Raw genomic sequence first — 27,366 nt, forward strand, 5'->3', positions numbered from 1 at the left:
GGACACTCATCTGTGGTCTCCTTCCTGGCCAAAACCTCATCCAATCCTTCTGCTGGCTGGAGCCTCCCTTTAGGCCTCATTTTGGTGGACCAGGCAGTTTCCTTCTCAGCCCACTGGCAGAACTGGGAGGGCTGGGATGGAAAGTGATTCCGCTTTCCTGGCTCAGGTAGCAACTTCACCTGTCCCTCTAAGGAGGGGTTTCTCCTGCATATACAGGGACAACCCTACATGTCCCTTTATGACTCAGAGAATGCCAATGGCCAGAGTGGGTTTTAGGTATCAACGGAAAACAAATGTTATTTAAAACCACAACTGCCTTCTATGGAGGGTGGTGCCCAGCAAAGGCAATAGACCAGTCTCGGGGTCCCACTGCTGTTGGATAAGATGGTCTGCCATTCAACTAAGTACCTTCTTGGGTTTTGTATGTTTGAAAATGGGGCTGGAACTGAGCCTAGGCTTCAGGGCTGGTGAGAACTAAATTTCCCAGGGCAGTTTAAAGAGGGGTGTAGTGTGTCTGTGTTTGAGACATGGAACCTGGGGCAGGTGGACAGGAGCCAACAGGATGATGGGAGCTGGCATTCAGTGGGAGGCATGGTGGGGAGAACCTCTGGGACCAATGCCCCCAGCTGCCTTCCCTGCCACGTGAAGCTGCGCACTGGGCAGCAGGGTATAAACACCCAACTCCCATGAGAACAAACCTCCAGTTGGAGTGCTGACACTCATTTTGTGTGGCTTGGAGTGGGATGGAGCTGGGGCTTGTGTCTCGTGACTGGGATCAATGAAAGAAGAGCCACCAGAGGCCAAGAGGAGGACACTTCAGAAGAGGCAGAGAATTAGAGCTGGAGGGGACAAGAGAACATTTGCTGTCCCCGGCTCAGAAGAGGCAAGCTGTTGGGGAGAGCCCCTGGGAGCCAGCTCCTGAGACAGCAGAGAGTTAGGAGCCCATACAGTGCAGCCAACTCACCCGGCTTGACTCCGGGCTCTGCTTTCTGCTGGCTTTGTGACCTTGAGCAGGTTGCCTGAGTTCCCTGTCTGGAAGCCAGATAATCACAGTACCCACCCTGCAGGGTGGCGGAGAGGATTAAATGTAAGCTTGTCAAGCTTGGCGACATGGAGGCAGAGAGGCCCCAGCTGCTGGCCTGCTCACCCCTGCAGTCGCAGCTCTGTGTGCAGATGGTGATCTGAGGCCTGTTCTCTCATCCGCTCCCATCTCACCTCCATTCCCTCCCACCCCTCATGCACTCAGACACACGATTTCTGATCACAGTATAAACCAGCTCCTGGAGAAACCAGTTTCATCAACATTGGTGCCCTCCCTGAACTCCAAGCTGTGCCAAGTCCAGACTATCAGCAGGAAAACATGGAAGTCTTCTGAAGCAATCACTGATGCTTCTCAGGCCACGACGACCCAGGGCAATGCCGGCCTCCACTGCCCAGAGAGAAGTGAGCAGTAAACATCTTGCCCTGGCCTCTCCCATCCCAGGGGCTGTCTCCCTATTCTAATTCCACATCTCAAGGCCAGTGGCTTCCATGGAAAACTTCATCCCAAGTTTTGCCACAGCCCTAAAGAGACCTGCAAGGTCTCAGAGAATTTGTCTAGAAAGGAAGGCATTAAATATTCATGGAGAATGAGTAGGTGTCAATTCAGACCTGAGAGGAGAAGATGGCTCCAGGGGACAACTGATGAGGATGAATGAGGACCAGATGGGCACAGGGCTGGCAGGGGAGCGGGGTGGAGGGAGGCCCCATCTTTCTACATTGTTGCTGACATTGAAACACCATAAAAATATGCTAACCCTTGGACAAGGTTGACCCAGACTCTACAGCTAGCTTTGTCTCCTTCCCCCTCCAAGGCATAAATAAGTATGTACGACGGGAGGCTTGAAAGTCAGGGGTTAGTTGCCTTAGGGTCCCAGGCATTTTGATATGTGGCTTCTCTTTCCTTCTCGGTTTTCTTGCTGTGTTGCTTGTTGGTTTGCCTATTTCCACTCCCAGTAGAGACTGGAAGTCTCTTGCATGGAAGAGACTATGGCAGAGAAAATGTCGTCTTTGCTCTGTACCTTTGACACGCTGTGCCTTAGACTCCAAGTCTTGGCCCTCTTCCCTACAGGACAGAGAGGCTCACAGGCACAGAATGGAGATAGTGAGTGGGCAGAGGCCTCGGAAGGGAAGAGGGGAGGGAGTGATTAAAAAAAACCAGGGCGAGAATTCCCTATAAAAAGCTGGAGATAAGGAGGCACAGGACTGGGTCTCATGAGATCGGGGCTGGGGTCCAGATTTGCATGGACTCAGCGAGCCACCCCAGACAAGTTGTGTGACTTCTCTGGTCTTAATTTGCTCATCTGTGGCCGGAGGACATTGGGCCAGATCATCTCTGAGGCTCTTTCAGGTTTGACTTTTCCCAAGTCCATGAGTACATGGAGTCAGAACACCATGGTCTGCAGCAATTAGAAATCCCTCAGGGACTGCCCCAGTACTTCCGAGTTGGTTGCCATTCTGGTCATAGTTATACCCGGTGACCCCAGTCTCTCTGGACTGCTGCTAGTCCAGGGGACCCACTGCAACCCCTTCCTCCCAAATAAATCCTGGAGTTCGGGTGTCCTTGACGGTGTCCAGAGGGGATGTTTGGCTGTGGCTTCCCTTTTGACCAAATAATTTCTCTCCAGGAGAGAATGTCTGTCACTGTGGGTTATCAGGTGGTAGAAGCAACAGGACAAGCGCGGGTGCTCTGCACAGCAAGGTGGGGGAAGCACGTAAAATGCACTAGCGTTGGAGGAATAGATTTTTCTTGATGCATGAGCCTGTTGCCTAATGATTTCCCATTCATTCTCTTGTAAGGGAAAGATTAGATATTTATGCCACTGAGATGTGCCACATACTAATGTGGGCACGTGGGGCTGGGGCAGGGCAGGGTCGGCTGGCCCAGCCAGCTCGAGCAGAGGAGGGAGGCAGAACCAGGCTGTGCTCTGGAGGCCAGTGGGAGCTGGCTTCTGCGGGAAGCTGGCCAGAGTGGGCAGTGGGGCTGTCTGGATGCTAGGAATTTATCAACAGTGAGAAGGGAACTGTCTCCAGTGTTCTGAGCCTCTGGCAGCCTCTTAAGGCCACTTCCTCTGAAGCTGCAGGGAAGGACCTATTGTGAAAGGCCGAGTTTAGAAATGACTTAAAAGAGAACAGCACCCAAGGCCAGTGGAGCAGTTATTGAGCAACTCTGCTTACAGCTGGGTCAGAACCCTGTCTGGATGAATTAGCTTTCTTTTCCAGCACCGCCTGGAAAACCTTTAACCCCGTGTACCCAAGAACAGCTACTGGTCCCAGTTGGCCCAACTGATGGGGTGTAGAAGGTTGGTGTACATCCATCACCTCTGCTGAAGGGACAACTCACGGACCTGGACTTCTCACCTGTGGTGCAGGGACCCCGCTGACATTCTGGAGTTGTGTCCCCTCTCTCCCATCAGACATACTGCCTGTGGGGTGGAGCTCGGACCCCACACCCTACCTCTTCCCCTTTCTAGGTGGGTTCTTGATGGATTTTCAGTGACCCTTTGCTAGAGGAGCCTTGGCCATTGGGGTTGTCCCACAAAATTCAAGGTTACATTGGCTTCAGAAACTGGGGCCTGGCAGGGTGAGCCACACTCTAAGGACCTGAGCTTTGAGCATGGACCGACCCCTGGTGCACCCCCTCCCAACTCCCTCCCTGTCATTATAGGACATGAGCTCGGAGGGCAGGGCTGTAGTTCTTACTCTGGAGCAGGAAAAGCTGCTCCTGGCTTCATCAGCCCTATCTGACCAAAGCATCCTTGTGGGGAGGTAACCAACCAGGCCCTTCCCCTCCTCCCCTCTTCAGGGAGGAGAGCAAAGGAATGATCTGAGCTGCCCTCTGCATTGTCAGGGGCTGAAGGAATAAACTGGGTCGGGTTATGGACTGGACATTTCTGCACACACAGCCCCACCACCACCGGCCTGAGGGTGGGGGTGCAGGAGGAGAGCTCAGTGTTCCAGAGAATGAGGATAATGAGGCCAGGCCTGAGGGCTGTGGGGGTAAGTGAACATTAGCAGAGACACCAGCTCCAGCTGAGCAGCAAGTAAACAGGGAAGCCTGTAGCCCCACAGCGACCCAGGGGCTTCTGACTCAGACAGTGGGGCCGGGCGGCCGGGAGGGCACAGCCAGGGCTCACTGCAGCCAGTCCACTCAGAGAGCCAACAGGGCCGGCCGTCTTCATACCTTCATACGTTATTCAGAGCAGCTCTAGCCGAAGGACTTGGGGAACAATCTTCATGGGTTTGGGCAGCCTTACTCCCTTCACACCTCCTGGGGCCTCCAGGTAACCCTGATCTGCCCTTTCGGGCCTCTTTCAGAAAGCTCTTGCTGCTCCTCTCCTGGCTTGGTCCTGCCACAAGAATCCAGACACTCAGGAATTTAAGGCAGAATTCTAGGGACACCTAGTCTGGCTGCAGATTCCTGATGTAATGTGCTGTCTTGGCCTGCTGTGCTCTGAGGGACCAGGGCTGCTCACTCACTCCCCCCATTCCCACCCCAACTTTTCCCCAAGGAACGGCCCACACATGGATCTAGCCTGCTGGCACCCAGCAAAACCAGCCTTTGGAGTCCTTAAAATCTCATTTCCCTAAATGATACATAAATGATAAACAAGAGTTCTCCTGAAATGATACAGCCCATGTCCCAGTCTTCCGCAAATGATCTCTTCTCCAATCAGCCTCCACTGAAATGGCTCTTAAGGCCGATGCTGAGCAAAATCTTACTGGAGCCATCACAGCATCTGATACAGCCTCTGTTTCCCAGGACACTGAGCTTTCCTGGTTTTCCTGTTTCACTGGCTGCTGGTTGTCAATCTTATTTTGCTGATTTTTCCTCGCAGTTCCCATGTCTAAACATTAAAGTGTCCTAAGGTTCAGTCTTGGATCCTTCTCTAAACTTGGGATCTCAACTAGTCTCATGGCTTTTAACACCATTTATATGCTGACATCTCCTAAATGCATTTCTTTAGCTGAGTCCTCTCTTTTGGATGCTACACTCTTTACCCAAGTTCCTGACCAACGTCTCCACTTGGATGTCCAGTGGTATCTCAGCTATGACATTTCCAGATCTGAGTTCTTGATCTTCCTCCCCATGGGTTGTCCCTCCAGGATTCCCCAACTCAGTCAATGGCAGTTCCACCCTGAGATGCTCAGGCTGATTTTTCTGTTTCTCTAGACCCTAGGCCCTATACTCAATCTGTCAGCCAATACTGCTAGTTCTACTTTCAAAATATATCCAGAGTCAAGCCACATCTTGCATCTCTAGCCCCATCCTCATCCAATAGCCTCCCAACTGATTCCTCTGTCTTTCCCTAGTTGTATAGTCTGTTCCCAACCTGACAGCTACAGCAGTGTTTTTCAGCTTTTGACTGTGGAACTCCATGAACCTTTCCTGCCCCTTTACTCTCCCGCTTCATCTCTTATTCTCTCTCCTCCCCAGCCACACGTCTGCTTCAGCCACACTGGGCCCTTACTTGAACAAGCCAGGCATCGTCCCACCTCAGAGTCTTTGCATTCTCCATTCTCTCTGCCTGGACCTCTCTCCTTCTGGATACCTGCCTGGCTCTCTCCCTCTTGTCTTCCAGGCCTACTCAGATGGCCCTGTCTCAGGGATGTGTCCCCGGACCGCCCTGTTTTACCCTGTAATCTCTCCAAGCCACCGTCTCGACCCCAACAACCCCCACCACACTCCCCGGCTTTATTTTCTCCATGCCACTTCCCACTCTCAGACACCCTATTTACCTCGCTTATCCATTTCTCTCCCCCTACCAGAGTGTAAGCACCATGAGAACAGGGACTTCATTTATTCCTGCATCCCCAGTGCCTAGGGCTGCACTTGGTACCCCGCAGATGCTCGAACAGATCACTGCTGGATGCACATTTCCCGAACTGTCCCTCCTTTACCTTCCTCAGTTCTCTTGTCTCTTGGCTCTCCCTGCTCTGTACCCTTTGCTGGCCCCACTCCTCCTTCTTCTTGACTGTGGGTGTTCCCCCAAACTCAGTTCTTGTTCTCAAATTCTCCTTCTGCCATCTGCATCCCCTATTCCACTTCCTCATTCTCCCAGTTTCAATAATCACTTCTCTTCCCCTTTTCCCTTTTAATACAACTTAAAACATTGTGTTCTTTTGATGACATTTTTATTTGCTCTGAAATCTCCAGCCAACTGTAAGCTCCTTGAAAGTAAAGACTATGTTTGTTCCTTCAACACCCAGTGTTCTTGGACCCAAATAAATTCTTTGAGGGATCACTGAAGACATGTTGAGTGGATGAAGGTTCATTACGCTGCCCTCTTGCTCCTTCCCACCCACCACCTGACCAGCATAGACCTGGAAGCCTGAGACCCACGGGGGGCACTCTGAAGGCGTTGCGTCAGGCTGCTGGTCAACGAGCCTCCGGGAGACTTCATCCCAGGGTGATTTAATAAGTCACCGTGAATCAATTTTTTGGATTCTTTGGCTCTACTTGAAAAGGTCTTCTGTAAGCTACCCTTGGATCTCACTGGACTCAAGGATAGGGGTGTGAGAAAAGGATGCAACTAAATCTTTTCTGGCAGGAAAGACAGTTTCATTCTAGGAGGCCAGCCCTTCCTCAGTGTGCCGGGACTTGCGTGTCCCCCGGATCAACAAAGCTGCTTCCCTGCCTCCCCCATTAGACTGAGGCTTTGAGGACAGGACTAAGTTGAAGTTATTGTATTCCCAGTGCTAGCCTGGTGCCTGGTATACAAGAATTACACCGCAAGGAGTTACTGCACAAAGATAAGGAACACATCATATATGAGAGAAGTTCTTTCTAGATCTTCCCCACAATCCAAAGAAAATAGAGAAACACTCTCTTCTCCCTCTGACCCGTCCTCTTTTAGCACTCTCTACCTTCACTGCCATCAAAGCCTGGCCGAAAACTTTCCCTTTCTGACTCTGATTTCTTTTCTGCATTTCTCCTCAACACTTCTGCATGTGCCTTGAAGTAGAGTGGTTTGCATGATGTTGCGGTGAGCATCCTAAACAGGTCTGTTTCCAAATGTGTGCCCTGTGTGTGAGGGGGTGGGGGGCTTGGGGGTCACTGGGCAGGCCCTACACTTCCCATTAGCCCGGGCTCTTGGAGGTGGGGGCTCTTTCTTTGCCAGCCTTTCCACAGCTCAGCTTGTTTCCAACACGTGCTGAGAGACTGAATTGACATCGCAGAGCTGACACTCAATCCATGTCTGTGGAATGAAAGAGGAATGAATGTCAAACTGCGTGCCCACAGGAAGCACACTGGGGACATGGTAACAGAATCCCAGTGTCAGCACAAGAGCTGCCCCTGAAACGAGAGGAATGGACCAGGCCTGACAGAGAAAACAAACCAAACACTCTTCTGGATCTCTTGACAAGCTGCACGATTTCAGGATCTGTCTTCCATCCAAGGAGCAATGGAATCACACTCCCCTCAGGGCATGCAAGGACATGGGCTCTGCTGAAGACGTGGATTTGAATCCTGGCTCTCTACCACTTTCTGCCTGGGTGACACTGGGTCTCCCTTAACCTGGAACCTTCCCTCCTTTACTTACATATAAGGGACAATAATAAGGCTTATGGTGAGGATGAACTGTGATAAAGTTGGTTGTGCTCTTGGCTTCTGGTAGGAGCTCAGGTAATAACCTGCATATTAATAGCCAGTAAATAGGGGACCTGAGAGGTGGGGGGGGGGTCTGAGCCCTGGTGAGGAACTGTGCATTGTGGGAAAAGGAGGGAGACAGCTTGTTGGTGGGGGTCTTCCATGTGGAAGGAACCCCCTAGAGGACATTTCCCAGCGACTTGAAGAGAGGACTGATTTTTAACTGACATTGAAGGGCGGAGGGTAGGTCTGGAAATTCTGCCCAGGGGCCTATCAACCTGGGGTTGAGGCCTCTACTAGGGAGACGGCTGTCCCAGGGACTGGATAGCTCTGCTTTGAAAGCTAGAGAGCCAAGCACTTCTCTATAGGAGAAGCCAAGAATCTCAGAATCTTAGACCTTTGCAGCTGATTTCTGAGGAAACCGCAGCCCAGAGAGGGCAAGTCACTTTTCCAGGGTCACACAGAGAACACAAGTTAGGACAAGAGATAAAATAAAGAAACAAATAAAATAGGAATAATAATAACCAACAACTTGTTGGAATAGGTGGTCTGGATCAAAGTGGGGGAGGGGGTCAGGCCTGGAAGGGGTACTAATTGTGAGCTACAGGCTGAGTCAGAAGGAAGGTGCTGTTAGAATGGGGCTCAGGAGGCTGCTCTGTGATGGTGCTGTCTAGGCATCTTGTGTATTTTGTTTAATTTACTACATATAATACCACTATGATCTGTGTTTCATTACCATGCCCATTTTACTGATGTAGAAACTGAGGTACGGTTTAGATAATGGCCCCAAGGTCTCAAAGTTAGAAAGTGCAGAAGATAGAATGCTTTGTTTGGCACCAAAGCCTGAGCTCTTTGTATGCAGCTCTGCTCATTCTCAGGCTAGAGAAGAGACTGTTCTACCATGTAAGGCCTCCCTTCCTCCCTGCAGACTCTGAGTCTAGGCCCCCTGGAAGTATACAGAGCACGCCGTCACCCCAAAAGAAGACACACACATACACATGCACACACACACACTCACTCTGACCTGGCAGGGACCCCGTAAGGCAGGAAGATGGCCAAGTCCATTAACGCCACCAAACACAACACATATTTATGGCCCCAATTACAGCCTTCACCTCCCTCCGCCATGCAGGATTGGGAATGGCGACGGGAGCGATTGTGTGCACTGGGGTCTGAGGCCTCTGTAGCAATAACGACAAGATTACAGAGATGTTGGCAAACCCTGGTGACGGCAGCTCTATTATAATGATAAATCTACAGCTTTATATAGAAATAATGAGACTGGGGGCTGGAGAGGGGGGAAGGGAAGAGCAGGATGATTTCAGCCAATGGAAGTTCTTGGAGGAGGGGAAATGGCCAGCCTCTGGGAATGCCCAGGAGAGCACCAGGGGACCTCAGTCAAGCAAGGCAAGAGTGGGGCAGCCCCGCCCGGGCTGGGCTACATTTGATGAACTCCCACAATTTCCTTCCCACACCTGAGCTTCTGGATTCCGTGGAACGGTAGAGGCCTCCGACTGTCCTGCAGGTCTGGTTTGCCTGTTTCTCATCCTCCAGCGAGAGGTATGTTAGCTCTGTTACTGCCTCGGCTTCCCTCCCAAACAACCTGGGGGCACCAAGGTGAGTATCCCTCAGGGCTGAAGATTTGCAGTTAACAAAGGGCTAGCCCCTGCCTCACAACTCCCAAGCGCACCTCCCCTTCACTAGCCATGAAGCTCCACGTTCAGTGGTTGTGAGAAAACAACACAAATACTCCAGGCTTAGCTGCTTCAAACCATCTCGAGCACTGGGGCACGGGCCAAAACAAGGAACCTGCCTGGTTCCACCTGCCAGGGCTGCATCTGATTCTCTCATACAAGGATGAGGAGCGAAAGAGGACAGCATTCATGGACTATCGTGACCTCAGAGCAGCCTCCTGAACATCCTTCTCACGGAACCTCTTCTTCTACCCACACTGTGGGTCACGGACCCTCCACTTCAGTCCAGACTACCTGATCTGGCTGTTTAATCTCTTTGCTACTCTGGACATAAACCAGCTACCCGAACCATACCTCTGAAGGAATGTGTAGCTGGAGTCTCCCCACCATGCCTAGCTCTATCCATTTTCAAAATGCTACTTGACTTTCTCCTCCAGGAAGCCTTCCCAGGTTAGCTACATCCAAATCTCATTGCCTCTTTACTAATCCTTTCCTTGTGCGCCAATACATAGTTTTATTTGAATTAAGTAAACCATTGGTCATTCATCAAGAATGTGCTGAGTTCTTACGATTACATAAAATGACATACTCAGCCCTGAGGAGAAAATACAAGAGAAAGTCAAATGTGGGACACAAGCCATTCCTGAGCCATTGGGAGGACTTTGCAAGACAGAATAAGGCTCGGCGTATAACTGAGGGACCCAGAGATTAATCTGGAGGAGTGATTGCCATGAGAGCAGAAAGGCTTCAGGGAAGCTTTGAAAGGTGGATTGATTTGGGCCAAGCAAGCAGAGAGGTGGGGGAGAGGCCTGTCTGCCAGAGGGAACCTTGGCCTTGGGAACAAAGGCAAAAGGCAGGAATGCCAGGCGTGTTCAGAGACCAGCCTTCGGGGCAGAGGAACTCGGGGCCAAAATGCAGCTCTAGGAACGGAATCTGGCCCCCCACGGCACTGGCTGCAGGATTTCATATACACTCAGTGCTCAATCATTCCTCAGGACTGGGGCTTGGGCCTCCCTGGCTTCCAAATAATTACAGTTTGAGTCAACACCAAAAAACAGGTAAAAGCACCAGCCTTCGTAGTTCTCTTTCCCTTCTTTTGCTTGACTCTTCGCCCCCCCCCCCCTTAACCAGGATAAAGAGCCTGATCCTGAGAGCCTGCCTGCTGGACAGGCTGCAGAGGGGAGGGCCCTAGGGGCCTCCACAGGCAGAACATTAAGCACAGACAGACTGCGCGCAAAACACGGTGTGTGAGCAGGTCACCTGCTCTCCAGCTTTGGGAACTCCTGGGCCTGGACTCCCCGTGCATCACTAGCTATTGCATGAACATTTCTTGCCTCTGTAATTAAAGTTCTGTGGGCCAAAGAGACTGTCTTCTATCTCAGCCCCCTGGCTCCCCAGGGTCTGGCCCAGTGTCCTGCTTAGGAGGTGATGGAGGAGGGCTATGATGGAACTGGCTGAGGCTGATGAGGATGGTGACGACTTATTCAGCTCCTTTGAGATGGTCTGCCTTTTTCTGAAGCTGGGCTGGGGAAGAGGGGGTGCGAGGAGGGCAGGGACGGCCACAGGTGCTAGGAGGCAGGAAGTTAGCATTCAGATGAGGGGCCTGCTTGAGCACGGACTGCTACTCCAGGACTAGGGCTTCCATCATGCCCGGAGCTGAAATCCCGGGAAAGGAAGGTCTCTGGGGTGGAGAAGGGAGGCTTCTCTCAGGGCTGAATTGAGCCCTGCTTTCCCCAGCCCCTGGCCCCCAGCCCTCCCTCTCTCTGAGCCCCTCAGCCTCAGCCTCAGTGTGGGGAGGATGGGGCTGCTTTTCTCTACCTATATAGTCACCATAATGAAGCTGCTGCCTTACGAGACCACAGGGGAAGAGCTGCACCAGATGTAAACTTCAGAGTGATTTATAGAGCAGAGCTCCTGGGCTTGGGGCTGGTGCACAGCTGCTGTTCCGGCCCGCCCCGTCTGCCCGCCTTATCTGCCGGCTCCGCTGCTTATGCTGTTCTTGGGGATGACATTTCAGGAGAGGAAAGGTGGGCGAGGCACTGGGACATCAGACTGGACTGGTCGAAGTCAGCACCAGCTATGAGGATGGGGTGTCCCAGTGACCCTCCCTGGGGCAAGAAATGGAGCCCAGCAAGCTTTCTCTCTTTGAACAAATCAAGAGTCTTACCCTTTTCCCACCAGCGTGGGGCTGACTTCCCCAGCCCCCCTCCTTACAAATTCAGCACATAGATATTGAGTATTAACTATCCAAATGGAGGGTCTGCAGACTGAGTGGGGTCACCCCCACACCCAGAGAAATAGTGCAAGAAATATCCCAGGAGACACTCAACCAGCTAGCGCTCAAGACGCCAGACACAAGGCCACTGGTGCTTGATGGCAATGCCCCTGTAGGGCTCTCAGCAGCCTGGCTGGGCTTAGAGGCATGCCACCTACACCTGCGGGATGCTATGACCCAGCTTCGTCAACACACACCCAGTGGACCAGAGAACACTGCCTATACTGGACCAAAGGACTCTGGAGATTCCCTCTTAATTCTCTGTGCCAAACCTATCTTCCCTCTTAAAACCCAACTTGAGCCCCAGCTCCTTGAAACCCTCCTGGTTAATTCCAGTTGACCGTGAGCAGCCAACCACCCCCTCTCCCATGTGCAGATTAGCCAGGTCTCCCCTCCCCCACCTGGGTAGGCAGTGCCTAAGAGCAGAGGCTCTGCTGCATGGTAGTCATTAGTGCTGGTCATTAAATACCTCAGGTCCCCGTTCTGGACACGTAGTTGGACTGCTTTGCCCTGCCCCCTTGATATTAGGAGTTGCCATGTGTCTTGCTTTGGCTAATGAAATATGAGTGGAAGTGACATGTGTCACTTGTACAGGGAAGCTTTCAGAAACAGTGCATGATTGGCCATATCCTCTTCCTCCTGATGTGGCAACTGTGGGAGCACAGGTCAAAATGCAGCCTCTGTCCACTTGGATCCTGGGTAACAAGGTGGACTAGAACCCCAGGCAAGCTGCAAAGCACGTGTAACATGAACAAGAACTAAACCTTGGCTGCTTTAGGTTACCAAATCCTAGGATTGTTTGTTGCTGCTGCACAACCTGGTTCATCCTGATTAATACAGCCTGTTCTTGGTTGCCTGTTCCAGGCTTCTAGTACACGTCAGTGCCCTTGGCAGATGCTGCTGTCTGATCCAGTCCATGGCCCTGGCCCAATCCTTACCCACAATTAAAGAGATACATTATTTTGTAGGTGGTAGACCTGAGGCCCAGCAGGGAGAGAGACTCACCCCAGAACATGCCATTGGAAGCAACAGACTCAAATTCCCTTCTCTTCCCACTGGGCTGCCCCCACCCCAATGTGGGGCACAGTGCAAGCACTTTCCCAGGGTGGATTGCACATTTAGTCAGAATCCCCTTCACATCCTGAAGGACAAAGTCCCATTTGTCTCTCGGAGTGAAGGGGGTGGGGGACATGTCCCACTCAAATCCAGAACTACAAATCTTCAAGAAGCCTGGGGGCAGGGCTGTACTCACACTTGTGGCATACTGGATGTCCTTCCAGATGGAGGTTTCCCGGGACAGGTCGGAGGCCTCAAAGAGGTTGTCCAGGATGACCTCCCCAATCATGTCATGGCGGGAGAAGCGGTCAAAATCAAAAACACTGAGATGCAGCTTGCGGTCGGCCAGCTCCTCGTAGGGCACAGGGAAGTGGAAGTTCTCATCGAAGATGGGGTTCAGGGTCTTGCGGTGCACCCGGGTCTGCAGTTTGCATTTGCGGTCGGGCAGGAGGTAGATCTTGACGTAAGGGTCAGAGCTGCCACAAAAGTCCTTGGCAGGGAGGTCGAAGGCCTTCAGGATGCGCACGATCAGGGTCTCGTTCTCGTAGTCATAGCGCAGGCTGAAGTTGATCTTCCCGCAGCTCTTGGCGGCCTCGGATTTGGCATCGTCCCCATCCACTGACTTCTGCTTGTAGAGCTCGGGCTTGATGCGGCCAATGCTGGTGGGCTGCTCTGCCGCAGGGGGCAGCTCATTGCCATAGTCCACACTGGAGACGTGCATCTGCCGCGGCAGGTGTCGCTTGAAGGACGTGTGCCTGGTGGAGGGTGGGAGGGGGTGAGTGAGGTCAGACATCCAGAGGTTGGGGGTCAGGGTGCAGAGAGACATGGAGGTTGGGGGGGGGTGCAGGCAGACACGCCCTGCGGCCCTGGTGCATCCTACCCCTTGTGGGGCCCCCTTTTCCTCCTGCTAGTTGACCCACTTTCCTTGTGCACACGCTTTGTGTGCATGACAATATATGTAAAGTAGTTGGAATGGGGCCTGGTATAAAATAAGCTTTAGTAAGTGGTAGCCATTGTGATCATTATCACTTTCCCTACTTTTCTACCATCTGCTTTCTAGGTTTCTTTCCTAGTAGACATGACTCCGGTTCCCCCATTATACCATGAGCTCCCTTATTGAGAAGGACCAGCCTTTCTCACCTTCAGTGTGGCTTCCCTTCATCACCCCCACTACCATCACCATCACATAGTTAACGTGGATTGTGCTTTGGAGCCAGACAGACCTCATAGGTGAATTTTAGCTCTGCCACTTTCTAGCTGTGTGACCTGGGACAAGTTATTAAACCTCTCCGTGCTATAAAATGAGAATAATAAAAGTAGCAAGTGCATAGGATTGCCTGGGGATGAATGCACATAAAGTGCTTAGAACAGGGCTGGGTGTATGAGCGATCTATCGCTAGTGCTGATTATCACGTGGATTCTTTCACTGGCTCCTCACAGCAACCGTATGAGGGTCATTAGCCCTATTACACAGTTGGGAAAAGTGAGGCTTAGGAACGGTGAGCAACACGCCTGAGGTCAAACAATAAACTCTGTAAATGTGACCCAGCACTTTCATCATTTCTGGCTTTCAAGCTGAAGAGAAATCCTGCTTCCCTTTGGCTGGTCCCTGGGAGCCTTTAGGGACCCAGGAAGCCACAAGAGCCCCAAGTTTTTGATAAATATAACACTTCATACCTGCATGTACCACATCTTTTGTAAGTGTGTTTCTAAATTTAGAGTAGGTTTTTGTCATTAAGAGGCAGTGGGTTTTTTTTTTTTTTGTCGTTTTATTATTTCAGTTAAAGAATGCCATGTATATAATAGCTGTCATGCAAGGAACACTGTCAAAGACTATCCTCGTTCTCAAAGTACTAGGAGTCTCTTGCTTTATCTCCTGGCACTGCAGACTTCATCTGGGAGGCTTTATCAACATACCCCTAGACGCATCATGAACTTTTATGCCTCTGCACCTTGCATATTCTCTTCTCTCCACTTGAAGTCTTTCCTTCCCACCAAACAAGGCAACACCTCCTACTCACACACATCCCAGCACTTACCCCATGCACAGCACCCCACCTCAAAGTTTGCACTCTCAGGAAGTCCTTCCTGGTGCCACCTCCTAGTTGATCACCTACCATGGAGCATGTCATCTGATACAGTCTCCACGCAAAGTACCCATGTGATTATTTCTAGTCTCTGATCCTCATGGGCTGCAATCTCATTAATGTATTGGATCTGGAAATGTGGAGGGAGGGAAGGGAGGGTTCGTTCCACCCCTCACCTGGTGGATGACGCTGGCTCTGTGGTCTGTCGCTGCAGCCGCGTGTGACGCATGATATGCTCCTTGACTGACATCTGCACCTCGGCTGGGATATCTGGGGACGTGTGGCTGATCTTCACAGCCGCCTCTAGGAAGCCCAGGGTGTTGGGGTCCTTCAGCTTGTCCGCCATGTTGCCTCTGGAGCTGGGGCTCTGCAGGGCCTCCGGGGAGGGGTTAGCAGAGGAGGGACTGGAGGCCTCCTTGGTCCTCCAGGGCATCCAGCACAGCTTCCAAAAGAGAAAGAGAAAAACTGCCACCAGGGCCACGCCACACACAATAACTACCACTGCGAGGAGGCTGACAGAGGCGCCTGCCCTCAGCCAGGCAGGGAGGGACAGAGACAGACAGAGGCGGGGAGAAGCGGGGAGGGGTGTTCCAAGAGGGGCCACACAGAAGGGACAGAGACGGAAGAAGAGAAAAGAATGGTCATGAGAAATCTGCCCAGGCAGAGGAGAGAGAGATGGTTGCAGGGCTGGTGCTCCATAGTCCACCTCGTGAAAGATCAGCAGCCTCGTCTTCCCCTCCGTCTGATTCCCCCCAGCCCAGCCCCTCCCACCTCCGCTAGCTTGGGGAGCACCTGGGCTGCCTCCCCTACTCCCTGCTGGCCTGTGCACGGGGAGGGGAAAGTAATTTAAACAGCAGCCTAAGCAAATGTGCAAATTCCTGAAGCATTCACATTTGGATGCTGTTTGAATTTCTATGAGAGCTGTTACTATGGCCAGACTTGGAGCAGAGTCGTTTTTGTACCCAGCTCTCTTCCTCCACAGGCTGTGAGGCCTTGGGGACGGGAGGCCATACTACCTTCTTCTCTTCCCTTATCCCATGCCCGCCAAGCCCACAGCAGGAGCTAACATATAGTTATTGAGTTGACTTGAAGCAAATGAGATTGGGCATAATCTTGAGGGCATGGGCGAGGTCTAACCCTTTTTCTGTACTCCCAGAACTCTGCACATAGTAGGTTCAATACAATCTCGTATTAAGTTGGAATCTAATCCACACGGTTTACTTCAGAGCTAAATACAAATGATTCCTATAGCTGTCTTTTTCCATTCCTGTGGCTATCTGAGAACTTTGCTGTGAAACTGGTATTTTTATTTATTTTTTTTAATGGAGATACTGGGGATTGAACCCAGGACCTTGCGCATGCTAAGCATAAGCTCTACGGCTGAACTGTACCCTCCCCACTAGACTGGTATCTTTGAATATCGTGGTTGGTTCAGAGGTAGGCATTCATTGTCACACCCCCAGCCCACCTCTGCCCCCAGCAGGATGCCCATTACCCAAGAAGAGCTGTGAGCAAGGCCTCCTTCTGGGAGAAATCATTAAGCAGGCCTCCCACCCCACCTTTAGGAAATGAACCTTTGAGCCCAAGGCCTCTTCTTTCCCTGAGAGGTCAGAAGGCTCTGAACCAATGGGTTTGCACCAAGGTCACTTGAGGACAAGCCATCAGACGAGTCTTGTTTGGCTTGAAAGATGATTGAAAAATTGAGTAATTCCATCATCACCATCTCATCATCACACTAGATTTCTGGCTTCTCTGGAAAAGGCCTGAGGACTTGAGAGCTGGACCTGTGCTCCTGCATGGTTGGAATTGGTGATTCCCTTCAGAAGGGTGTGTTCTCACCAGCTCCATTCCCTGTTACCTGTCTGGCCCCTGCAGCCCCTGGATTATCCTGTCCCCATGCCTTAAGAATCTTGGGATTTAAGGGGAGAAATGACCCTGTAAGTACCAAGGCCAGGCTGTGCTTTTGCAGATGGGAGCAGTGGTCCAGAGAAGGATTTGCCTGGGCTCACAGGTCAGACGCAAGGCCTGGACCATGGTCCAGGTGTCCACTGTCCAGCCTGGGGCTCGTTCCACTGCCCCAGACTCTTTGTCCCTGATTAAACTGTAGGTTACTATAATCCTGTGTTTTCTTTTATTTGTCTGACTGAGGGCTCAGCATAGAAACTGGCACATGAGAATGAATGAATGAGTGATTCAATGGCACATAAAATAGCTGTCATTATCTCTCAACCAACATTTACTGACCACGTGCCATATTCCAAGTGCTAAGCTACTCTTGGAGTACAGAGATACCAGATCCCTCTTGGGGTTTTGGGGGGGGGTGTCAAGAGTACTCTCACAGCACATGGGCCCCAGGGAAAGCTGTCCCTGGTCCAGAGGGATCTGAGAAGGAGGCAAGAGCATCAGCCATCCTCTCTGGGGAGCTAGCGCTGCCTCCTGACTCCCTGGGTGTAGGATACTGGCCTTGATCAGCTACCACCGTCAGGAATAAGGAATAAGAGCAGAGAATTCTCAAGTCCTTAGCCACCTACCTGTGCCCCCTGGCCCCCGCACAGAGACATCAGAGCCTTTCCCCAGCATAGGAACTGAGATTAGTCCACCAGACACTATCAGAGACCAGAGAAGCTGATTCTAAGTTAACTTCTAGACTAAAGATCTCCAATTAGGTGAGCATGCATCCTGGGAGCACAAGGGAAAAAACATCGGATTGCTTTAATATTTATTCATTATAGTAAAAATAAGAAATCAAAATTATTATATACAGGTTGATAGTAATAGGAATGATAGCGTTTTATTACTGGATTTAGTCAAGTTATTAAGCATGACTATGTCCAAGGTACAAAGTGCTTTTTATATATTCACTCATTTAACACTCTCCAGTGAAAATAGGGATGATTATGATCCTCATTTTGCAGATGAGGAAACTGAGGCACAGAAGGTTAGATAGATTGTCCAGCATCACACAGCTCATAGTGTTTGGACTGAGATACAACCCAGGCAGCCCAGCTCTACAATATCCCTTGTGTACATGTGTATGGAACGTGGGAACAAATAAACGCATACTGGAGATACTAAATCAAAATAATGTTTGCTGTTATGAGTTCATGATCTAAATGGTTTGGAGACTGTGTCTTTCAGCCCCTTTCCCCCTGGGGTTCACCAGGATATCACAGATCCATGCGTTCTTATTCTGTGTTATTGGGCCATCTCTAGGCCCTTTACATCTGTTCTCTTTTCCAGCTGTTCCGGGGACATTCTCTGTAATATGAGTCACCTTAAAACAAAAGGTATTTCTAGGGTTTTGCTTTCCTTTGATCATACATCTGACTTGCTCTGGGAATAATTAGAATTTTAATGAGCAAGGGGAGAAATGGCGGTGGAGGGGAATCCAGAGAGCAGAGAGTGCATTTAAATGTTCAGCCTGATGGAAAAAAAACCCTGAATTCATAAATGAAAAGAGAGGTGGAGGAATCAATTTTGCCTCGGTGTGGTTGCTATTTTGAATGCGTCTCCACGTGACCCCCGCTGTTGTTCCCTGGGAGCTGTGATTAGGGAGGGAAGAGGTATGGATTATCGGGAATCAGCACCCAGTGCCCAATACCGGTTCTGTAAGACCCGGAGGCCCTTCCGCTGCCTGGAGAATCTTCTTCCAGGATATATCACAGGCAGGCAATGCAAGGAGAATTAGGTCCTGATGCCGAGTGGGTTCATCCCCAGGGGGGAACAAGGTGGTGAGTGAGGCCAGTAAGACCAGAATTAGGCCAGGGCGGTTGTGATTATTGTACAGGATTTAGCCCCTTTAAAGTCACTACATGTGGCCCTGAACTCAGCCAGCCCACATAGCCTGGTGGAAGGTGCATTGAGTCTGGAAGGGGAGGCTCCTGTATGGCCCAAGGGCTGTGCAAAACCCCAGATGACCTAAGATATGTGCTTTCCTACCCTAGGCCCACTGGGGCCAATCTACCAGGGTGTGTTGCCATCTAGTAAATCACAGGTGCACAAGCAGCCTTCAGAGCCTTTTCCTCACTCATGTCTTGTTTGAACCTCAACCCTGTGAGGCAGGTAGGATTTTGATGGGCAACTTACCCACCTTTTGAGTCCTGACCCAATGTTCTTCATATTTATCCCATACATGAGGTTCATGGTAAGAGGTAAGCCTCCTGTAAGGGAGGAAGCCCTTAGCACAGCACTAAAAAAGAGAAAGGACTTCCTAAATGTTTGTATTTGTATCCTTCCTTCCTCTCTTTTTCCTTCTTTATTTCCCCTTCAGCCTGGAGAGAAAGAAGTATTGCCCTGGAGTCAGACTGGGCTCATTCAATGTCCATCTCTACTGGTTTTTAAATTGTGACTTTTTCTCTCTTAGCCTCTGTCTCCTCATCTGTAAAATGGGTATAGTAATAGTATCTACCTGATAGGGTCACAATGAGGTTTAAATGAGATCAGTGTATCAAAAGTGCTAAGGACAGTGTCTCGAATGTAATAAGCCATATAATGAGTATTATCTGTTTGTTTTAGAATTACCTAGTTCTGCCCAATCTGGTTTTGAACACTGTTTTGAAATTTGTTCAGTGGGCAGAGCACATACAAATCAGAATACTAATAAACAGAGATAGTTTTAAACTTATCACAAATCAGGAACAATCTTACTAGTAGAAATAATACAACTATGTCATATATAGCTAGGTCTCTGTATCTCAAGACAAAATATGTACTGTGTTAAATATCTCACATCTACAAGTTTTTCTGTCAATACTCATTTATGTGCTACTTGTTCAGTTGTTTTGTCATTACTGTCACCAGCCAGCTGGTGAACAGGAGTGAGCTCCAAAGGAATAAGAAGAAATTCATGGAAGAAAAATGTACAATTGAGAACATGTTATGCTTTTGCAAAGTTTTCCTGGAAACTGGGGAAGTCCATTGCTCAATATTAGGTGTAAAACATCTTCATTTAGGTATCAGAGGAGGCCAGGAATCCATGGACACCTGGTTTGGGAATCCATATTGGCCAATTACCCAGCAGCCTCTGGGAGAGCAAAGAGCTATGGAACTTGGCTTTGGAAACACACCCAGTGACTTGGTGCTCTGCAGGGCACATGGTTTCTAGCCCTGGCTGGGGAAGTAGACTTCACTGGGTGCTCAGACATGGGGCAGACATCTCAGCTGAGCATCAGCACCAGAATGACCACAGAGCACATCCATCCATATTTATAATTGTGTAACCTTAAACAAGTTACTTAACTTCTCCAAACCTTGGTCTCCTCTTTTATGTAATGCGGATTCTAATAATCCCTATTTCACAGAATCATTGTGAATATTACATAAACTAAGGATTTGAGCAGTGTCCAATACAACGTGAATGCTCCCCAAAGTAAGCTGCTTTTATTTCTTCCTATTGTTTTTTGTTTGTTTGTTTTGCTGTAGTTTACTGGGTACAGAACAGACCCAAAGCATGGCCATCTGAAGCAGGAAAGAGGGACACAGGACCAGACAGCAAATCATCTGAGAGACCTCAGGCCCCTTCTCTCCTGGGAAGTTAAGATCCCTCTGAAGGCCATCAGAGCAGGACCTGCTTGTCACCTTAAGTGAGACTGTCTGGCAGGGTGATGGCTCATGGCCTTCCTCTCTGGAAAATGTTATGCTATTAATTAGCAAGCCAGAGCTTTCTTATCTCCCCACTGACACTTTCTCCAGAGACAGCGCCTGGTGCCCCAGTGCCCCCTCCCCTTCTCTCCACCCATACTGTTAGGATTCATCAGCCATCCTTATCATTTGCTATTGTTCCCATTTTTCTAATGGGCTTTCATGTCAGGAAGATCCATTTTGTAATATTAACAGACATTTTCACTAACAGATAGTAATTGGAAAGATAAACTAGGGAGAGGAAGTGAAAAGAAAGGACCATTTTCCCTGCTCCCCCAAAGCCAGAGAAGGCTGGCTTCAGGGCCCGGGACTGCTGCTGGACCCTCAGAACCAGTAAAGGCTGAGCTCTGCAGAGCAGGAGCTGCCTCAGCCATGGAGCTCCCATTTGAACGCAGACAGAGGCACAGACTAGTGCAACCCAGAGACCAGCCAGTGAGAAACTCAGAGGCCCCAGAGCCTAGAAGGAACAGTGTCTAGTCTGGAAAGGGAAAAGACTCTGGGCAGAACCATTAACATCACCAATACTAGTAATATTATTTGTTATTTACTTCTACATGGTAAGCACAGTGCCCCTTACATGATCTCATTTAATCTTTACATCCTCCCCAAGAAATCAGTATTCACCTTGCAAAGACAAATTAACTAAGTTTAGAAATGTTACTGAAGTAACTTGTTCAAGGGTACCTCAATTAGATGGAAGAGCTGGGATTTGAACCTGGGACTTTCTGATGTCAAAAGGTCAAAGTCCAGAATCTTGAGCCAAGCCTCTGCAGGTTGAGCTGAAGAACTGCAAAATTGAAGGCTGGGCAATCATTTCTTCACTAGAATCAGGAGAGGGTTGAGGGGCATCGTCTGCTCTTTGGCCTGACCCTCTGAACCTGGGCAAAACCATGGGGGGACTAGGATTATGACCAGCCTCCTCATTCCCCATCTTTCTTCTTCCCTGGAAAGTGCGGACACTGCAGCCACCAGGCGAGTAACCAGTAGTCCCCGGAAAAGTCTCATCCAGAAATGTACTTGAGAAATACCTGAGTGGGTGTGTATGTGTTGGGGAAACAGGCTATTCTGTTCTGAAACACACAGACGTCCTCCATTACTAATAAGCTCAGCTGTAGCTTGTAAATTTATTAGGAGAACCTGGTGTAATTAAAATTCAGGGTTGGGGTAGGGGAGCAGAGAGCCTTTGCCTCCTTTCCTTCTTTCAGAGATCCAGGCTGAGCTACCAATGGGGATAATTAGCAAAGTCCAAACAGAGAAGGAATTAATGCTCTTGGAAAAGCTATGATGAGGAGAGACAATGCTGGGCTAATTACGGCCGCACCAAGCTTTATGACTGGGCGCCTGCTTCCACCATCATTAGGGGATTCAGGGATAAATCGGAGACTAATGTGAAGTGTTACAGCTCGCAGAGCTTTGGCATTAATTTAGCAATTATTAGTATTATGATTTTGGCAGATGGTAACTATACCTTTCTGCCTAATTGGTCAGAGCATGTGGCCCCTCTGAATGGGGCAATCAAGGCTCAGGTGATGGGGGAGAGGCAGACAGAAAGCCAGAAAGATTCATTTTCCTCTACCTCCCTCTCCCTGTTTATACCTGCAACTGATGAGAAGAGAGATCTGCCTGGGTCTTCGTTGGAGCAAGAAAAACAGCTCAGTGCCCCCAACAGAGAGAAGGGAGGGATGAGATGGTGTCACAACCTGGACCATCCAGAGCTGGATGCTCTGCTCACCCTTACTTTCAGCCCCTTGGCTTCCAGTTCCTAAGTGTGGCTTCAGTCCTTCAAGGCTTCTTTTCCTAAGCGTGCCCGGCGAGGATACTGACTGGCTTGGTTAAGACTTTCTCTTATCCTGATTCCCCACACTCCAGACAGCCCTCTGCAGACCTAAAGAAACCTGGCCTGATCCAGATGCCTCAGTTTTAGTCCTAATTATTTGCAGTCACACATGATACCCCAACTCTATGGACAGAGGGGACGGAGTAACGGTAGAACAGTTAGAAGGGAACACATCTTTTGTACAGAGCTTGGAGGGATGGAGCATTCCGAATCTACCATGCCAACTCTTGACGTCCCCTCAGTCAGTGAGAGAAGAGAACTTCTAGAACTGTAAACCCAAGGGCTCTACAACTCCTAGATACTGAACCCTGGTTCTAGAATCCTACAGCTCAAGACACACCACAGAGTCCGAGTATCATCACCATCGATTCTAAATGATTGAGCATTGCACCTTGCCCCAAAGAAGGAAAAATCTGCAGAATTCCTTCCCTCCAGCAAGGAGTGAGGGAGTGATTGATGATTCAGTTATAGAAGCAGGACTTTTGTGTTTTGATGAAATGCTGTGCATTTAATTTGGCATCAGAAGCAAGAAAAATACTATCTGTGCTGCAAAAGGCCAACTTCAAAGCCAGGTGGCTGAATCACAGAATATCTCCAGAGTCATTAGAAAAGTGAACAAACATCACATACATCTCATGGCCATAGGTAAGCCGGAGAATAACCATTCTTGACTGCCAGCCTGGGAGGGGCAGGCCAGCTCAGGCTCTCCCATCAGATTCCTGCATTTTTTGGAACAGCTCTGTACCTCTGTTTACTACCTTGAGAACCATGCTACCAGAACCCACACTACTCACACCTTACACTCTGCAACTTGGCCTATGGAAAAAATTTATTCACCTCCATTAGGCAAATGACACACAGAAAGGTGGAGAATTGCCTGTCAGTGTCCACTGGACAAGGAGGGTGGATATTAAGAAGGAATCCTTTGCCTTTAGAGTTTTAAATAAAAGCAGGGACTTGCTTTTAGCTCAAATAGTTTGTGTAGCGATTTTTCCAAGTCAGGGTCTGACTAAGATTTCCTGTGCAATTCCTAGCACAGACCTTGGCATATTGGAGTGTCCCAGTAAGTGACAGTGGAATCTGAATCTCAGTTGTTGAATCTCAGAGTGTTACTAGAAATCCCATGAGCTAGAGACATGGAGAAGTAGGAAGGCAGGGGAAAATATACAGTGGTAAAGGGATTTGGGCATGCTCTAGTCACTTGCATTTTTCATGAAAGTGCAAATGAAAAGATGAAGCATTTCTCTTGACTGGAGAATCTGGACCCAGATAGTGGCTCCGGGATACAGGGAGTAGTCCGGGAGGGGGAATACCTGGGGGCCTGGTCCTGAATTCCACAGCGTCTCCCCAGACCCCATCCTCACTAAACCCCCAAGATCCACAAGCCACGCTCAACTATTTTCTTTTTTCTGCTATGATCAAGGGGCTCTTTCTGCCTCCCCCATCCCTTTCAGCCCCCTAGCTTGGCCCCTAGGCTTCCCAAGGCTTGTGACTCAGCAGCCAAAGTTAAAGTTCCCCAGGGCTGACAACTCAAGCTCACTTTCTGAAGCAGCCTGCGGGGAAGGCATACTGATTCATCTGGGCCTGCTGGCTATCACTCCTCAGCCTTCTCTCACCCCCAGCCTGGCCTTCCAGGTACCTGTCATTCCAGACTACGGAGTATCCCTCTGGAGTCAGAACACCAGTGCCTCCCCATGTCAGGATGTGCTACACACATATACTAGCCGTCCCCCACCCCCCAGCATTTCTGCTCTAAACAGACCTAAACAGACGGGAGGAACAACCTCCATCCCAGGTGGAACTCGACAGGTGTGTTCCCACCCTTTAGAGTATGACCAGGATCAGGACCAGCATTAAGAGCCCCCCTGGAGATGGATCATTGGAGGAAAAGATGGAAAGGAGCTGGGGAAGCAGGCAGGAGAGACTCCCTAACTTGGGGAAAATTGTGTGTCTGGTGGGTATTGGGAGTTGGGTAGTGTAGGAGGTGATGGAACCAGAGAACCAAAGCCTAATAGTACTTGCTGAGCCTAATCTATCCTGAGATTCTTCAAGAAGAATCAACCTCTCCAATCTCCATCACTGTACCACCCTTTAGAAGTTCTTCGTGTCTAACCTCAGTCCCTTCTGCTGCAGTAATCAACCCATTGATTAAACATTGCCAGTATCAGAGAAAGAAAGAGAGCGAGCAGCGCCCCCTACAACCCACACAGGGCCGTTGTGGGCTCCACCCACCCCTGGGCTGGACACAGCCCCCTCAGGCATACAAGCCTCCCCTTGGCCTCACTAGCCTTCTCCCTCTCCCCTATCCTCCAGCGACCCTGTTCCTAACCCAGGACCTACCTATATCTCTGACCTTTAACCTCAAGTGAAAACAGGGCCCTGAAACCTGCGGCCTCTTACCCCACCTGTACCTCCTCCCAGAACCGCGTCTCGAGTCCCAGCTTCTGGTCCCAGGAGAAGCGCGTGGAGACGAAATTCCCGCCTCTCGCAGCCCCCTCCTCGCTTTCCCGCGTTGCTGGTGCGCAGTCGCGGGGCGACCCCAGCTTACCTCTAGGCCCGGAGCCCCTGGGGTCAGGGTCGGGGTACAAGGAGGGTTGGAGTCTGCGGAGCCCATGGTACCCCGGCGCTTTGGTCCCTGCAGGATCTCCCCACCCCCACTCCGCATTCTCTCGAGGCTTCGCACTGCCCCCAGCTTCTCCCCGCCAGAGGGAACACTACCCGGTACTCTCTCCCGCCCAGGACCCTCCAGACGTCGGGATCGGGACAAAGAAGCCCGGCTGCAGCAAGGGAGCGCAGCCGCGCTGCGAGGGTGCGGCAGGTAAATAGCCGGGGCTGGCCGGCCGCTACGCTGCCCACCCTCCCGCGGCTCCGGCCGCCGGGGCGCGACACGCCATTCCCACTGTCGCGACTCCCGGGAGACGCTGCAGCTGTGCGCCGGGCCCCGGCCCCGCGGGGCTCGGGCTCCGGACTCACCGGCTCCGGCGAGCTCGACTCGGCTTGGGCTCCCGCCTGGGCTCGGCGGCCGCCTGGGGCTGCGTCCGGCGCAGGGTCCGCGCGGATCGGGCAGGAGGCGCCCTCTTGGCAAAGTCGGCAAGAGGCACCGGCTCAGTTGCGAACCGGCCCCGAGTCCGAGTGAGTCAGAGAGAGACCGAGGGAGCGTTATAGGGGCGGGGGGTGGGGGGAGAGGATGCCGCGACACCCTCCCCCACCCCGCCCCCCGCCCCCCAGTGGAGACGCAGAAAGCCACTCGCAGTCGGAGACTCCCGGACACAAAGACCTCGTGCCAGCCTTGCCAGCCGCAGACCCAAGTTTCTCCCTGATAGACCCCGGGGCCTGGGATCGCGTTCCCCGAGAGAACAGATAAACGGACAGATCGACAGACGGCCCCATGGATCTCTACACCTCCAAAGAGACGAGTTACTTTTTTGGCCGAGATGTCCCTGATCGTCCCACGGACCCCTCCCCTGGCAGATCGCCCGCAGGGCGAGCAGAGAGACGCGAGGGAAACTGAGTCCCCGAGGAGCGTCGCGTTCCGGGAGCCCAGATTTCTGTGGGGACCCCACAGAGTAACATGGGAGGGGGCAGCGGCATTCTCTCCCTCCAGGGTCCCTTCACGTCTCTCTGCTTGCCCTACGGGCGATGGGCCAGGGCACTGGCCGAGGCAGGTTCCGAATTCAGAATCCTGAGCTGGAGTTCTCCATCTAGATTCCGGGGTTCCGCGGCCAGGGCTTTGGGGAGCGGGGATAGCGAGGGCGAGAATCCAGGAAGGAAAAGGGCCTCGGCTTTCCTGTTACCTGCGTGGGCTGCGCTCGGACTCCTCTCTGGGGGCTCTAGCTCGAAGCTCCGACAAGTCTCCACGTCCAGCCCGAGAGGGGGCGGCCGGGCCCGGCACAACGAGGCCAGGACCGCGAGCGCCGCCTGGCACCGAGGCTCCCCGGTCCCCCACACCCCGCTCATGCCCCGGACACCTTGGCCCTCCAAGCAGCAGCCCGAACCCGTGCCGCAGCCGGACTAGGGCGGGGCAAGGCGGCCCCAAGAAGACCCTCCCCGCAGCGTTCCCCTCCGGCTCCGTTCGGTTTTTAATCACTTCCCCTCAGGGTCTCCGCCCCTCACGTGGCATCCCGCGGCAGCTGGCAAGTCTAGCGCCTTACGGCCGCCCCCTCTACACTCAGCGACCGGTCTGAGTCCAGGAGGTTCAAGGCGGGGGAGCCGGGTTGTCCCGCATCCTGGAGGGTGCAAGACTCAGGCGAGAGTCTGGGATGTGGCTCCGCATTCACTGCCTGATGTGACCTTGGGCCTCTCTGAGCCTCAATTTTTCCTCTCTGTAAAAGGGGTGTGATGATTACGAGTGCTTCACGGGCTGCCTAGGGTTGTAAAGACAGTGTTTGTGAAAACACTGAGTAAATTGCCACATTCCACACAAGCGGCAATGAAATAGATAAACGTATTTCAAAAAGAAGGATGACCCCACTGGGGGTGGGAGGACCTTGGCCAAGGTTCCTGATGCGAGAAGTTAGTCAGGCTTGCCCCAGGTTCCAGCTTCGAAGGCAAAAGACCCTAAGACTGCGGGGCGATGCGAACTGCAAAAAGACTTTGAGCCCCGCAATCCTGCGGTCCGCGGTACCCGCACGTTACTATGGCGACGGGAGGCAGCGGCCGTCTCTCTCCATGGCAACGGGAGGGGAAAGTTTCTGGCGAATAGGAACGGTGGGCGTTTCAAGAGGGCGCTCAGTTCCCGCCAGACCCATCTCACCGCATCGGTGCAACACCACCGGAGATAATGTATGTTGCTATTAAGTGTAGCAAGGGCCAGAAAGGAAGAACTAAGCGGGAGAACTGAGGCTAGACAGGGCAGAACTCCCCTCCAGGAATTGTGGCAGGCAGTCCTGGAGCAGATTGACTGAGGGCGCCTCACTCAGCTCTGGAGGTCTGTGGATAGCTATCGGATCGCGACCTTGTGGGGTCCCTGTCACGGAGGTCGTACGTCCTCGGCTGGAACGCAGGTGGACTCCTTCCTGTGTGGGGTTCATCCAAAACTCCAGACTCAAGTCCCTTTGCCTTCCCCGAAACTGGGAAGGAAACTTTATCTGGAGCCTCTGGAAGCCGCGAGGTTTGTGTGTATCAGGGTGGCGGGTGGAGGAGGAGGG

The 27,366-nt window shown here is 51.3% G+C and overlaps 1 protein-coding gene across 8 annotated transcripts in view; it reads right to left on the minus strand.

The window, feature by feature from the left end:
• The window catches only part of SYT6 (synaptotagmin 6), a 57,508-nt gene extending 31,014 nt beyond the window's left edge, over positions 1-26,494 (minus strand). For 4 of the 8 annotated variants that reach the window (XR_012509188.1, XR_012509187.1, XM_074370230.1 and 1 more), the window contains exons 1-3: positions 26,014-26,149; positions 14,919-15,184; positions 12,852-13,410 (exon numbers count right to left, since the gene is read on the minus strand). Coding sequence is in view for 5 of the 8 variants with exons in the window: in XM_074370230.1 (XP_074226331.1) it covers positions 12,852-13,410; positions 14,919-15,175 (816 nt within the window). In the remaining 3 variants the exon portion in view is untranslated. Of the gene's footprint in view, positions 1-12,851; positions 13,411-14,918; positions 15,730-25,192; positions 25,332-26,013 lie in introns of those variants that run through there. The other 4 variants (XR_012509189.1, XM_074370231.1, XM_045506166.2 and 1 more) reach the window with 3 other exon arrangements.
• Between the last annotated feature and the right edge of the window lie 872 nt (positions 26,495-27,366).

Source organism: Camelus bactrianus, chromosome 9, assembly GCF_048773025.1.
Source record: "Camelus bactrianus isolate YW-2024 breed Bactrian camel chromosome 9, ASM4877302v1, whole genome shotgun sequence".
In the NCBI taxonomy this organism is placed as follows: Eukaryota; Metazoa; Chordata; class Mammalia; order Artiodactyla; family Camelidae; genus Camelus; species Camelus bactrianus.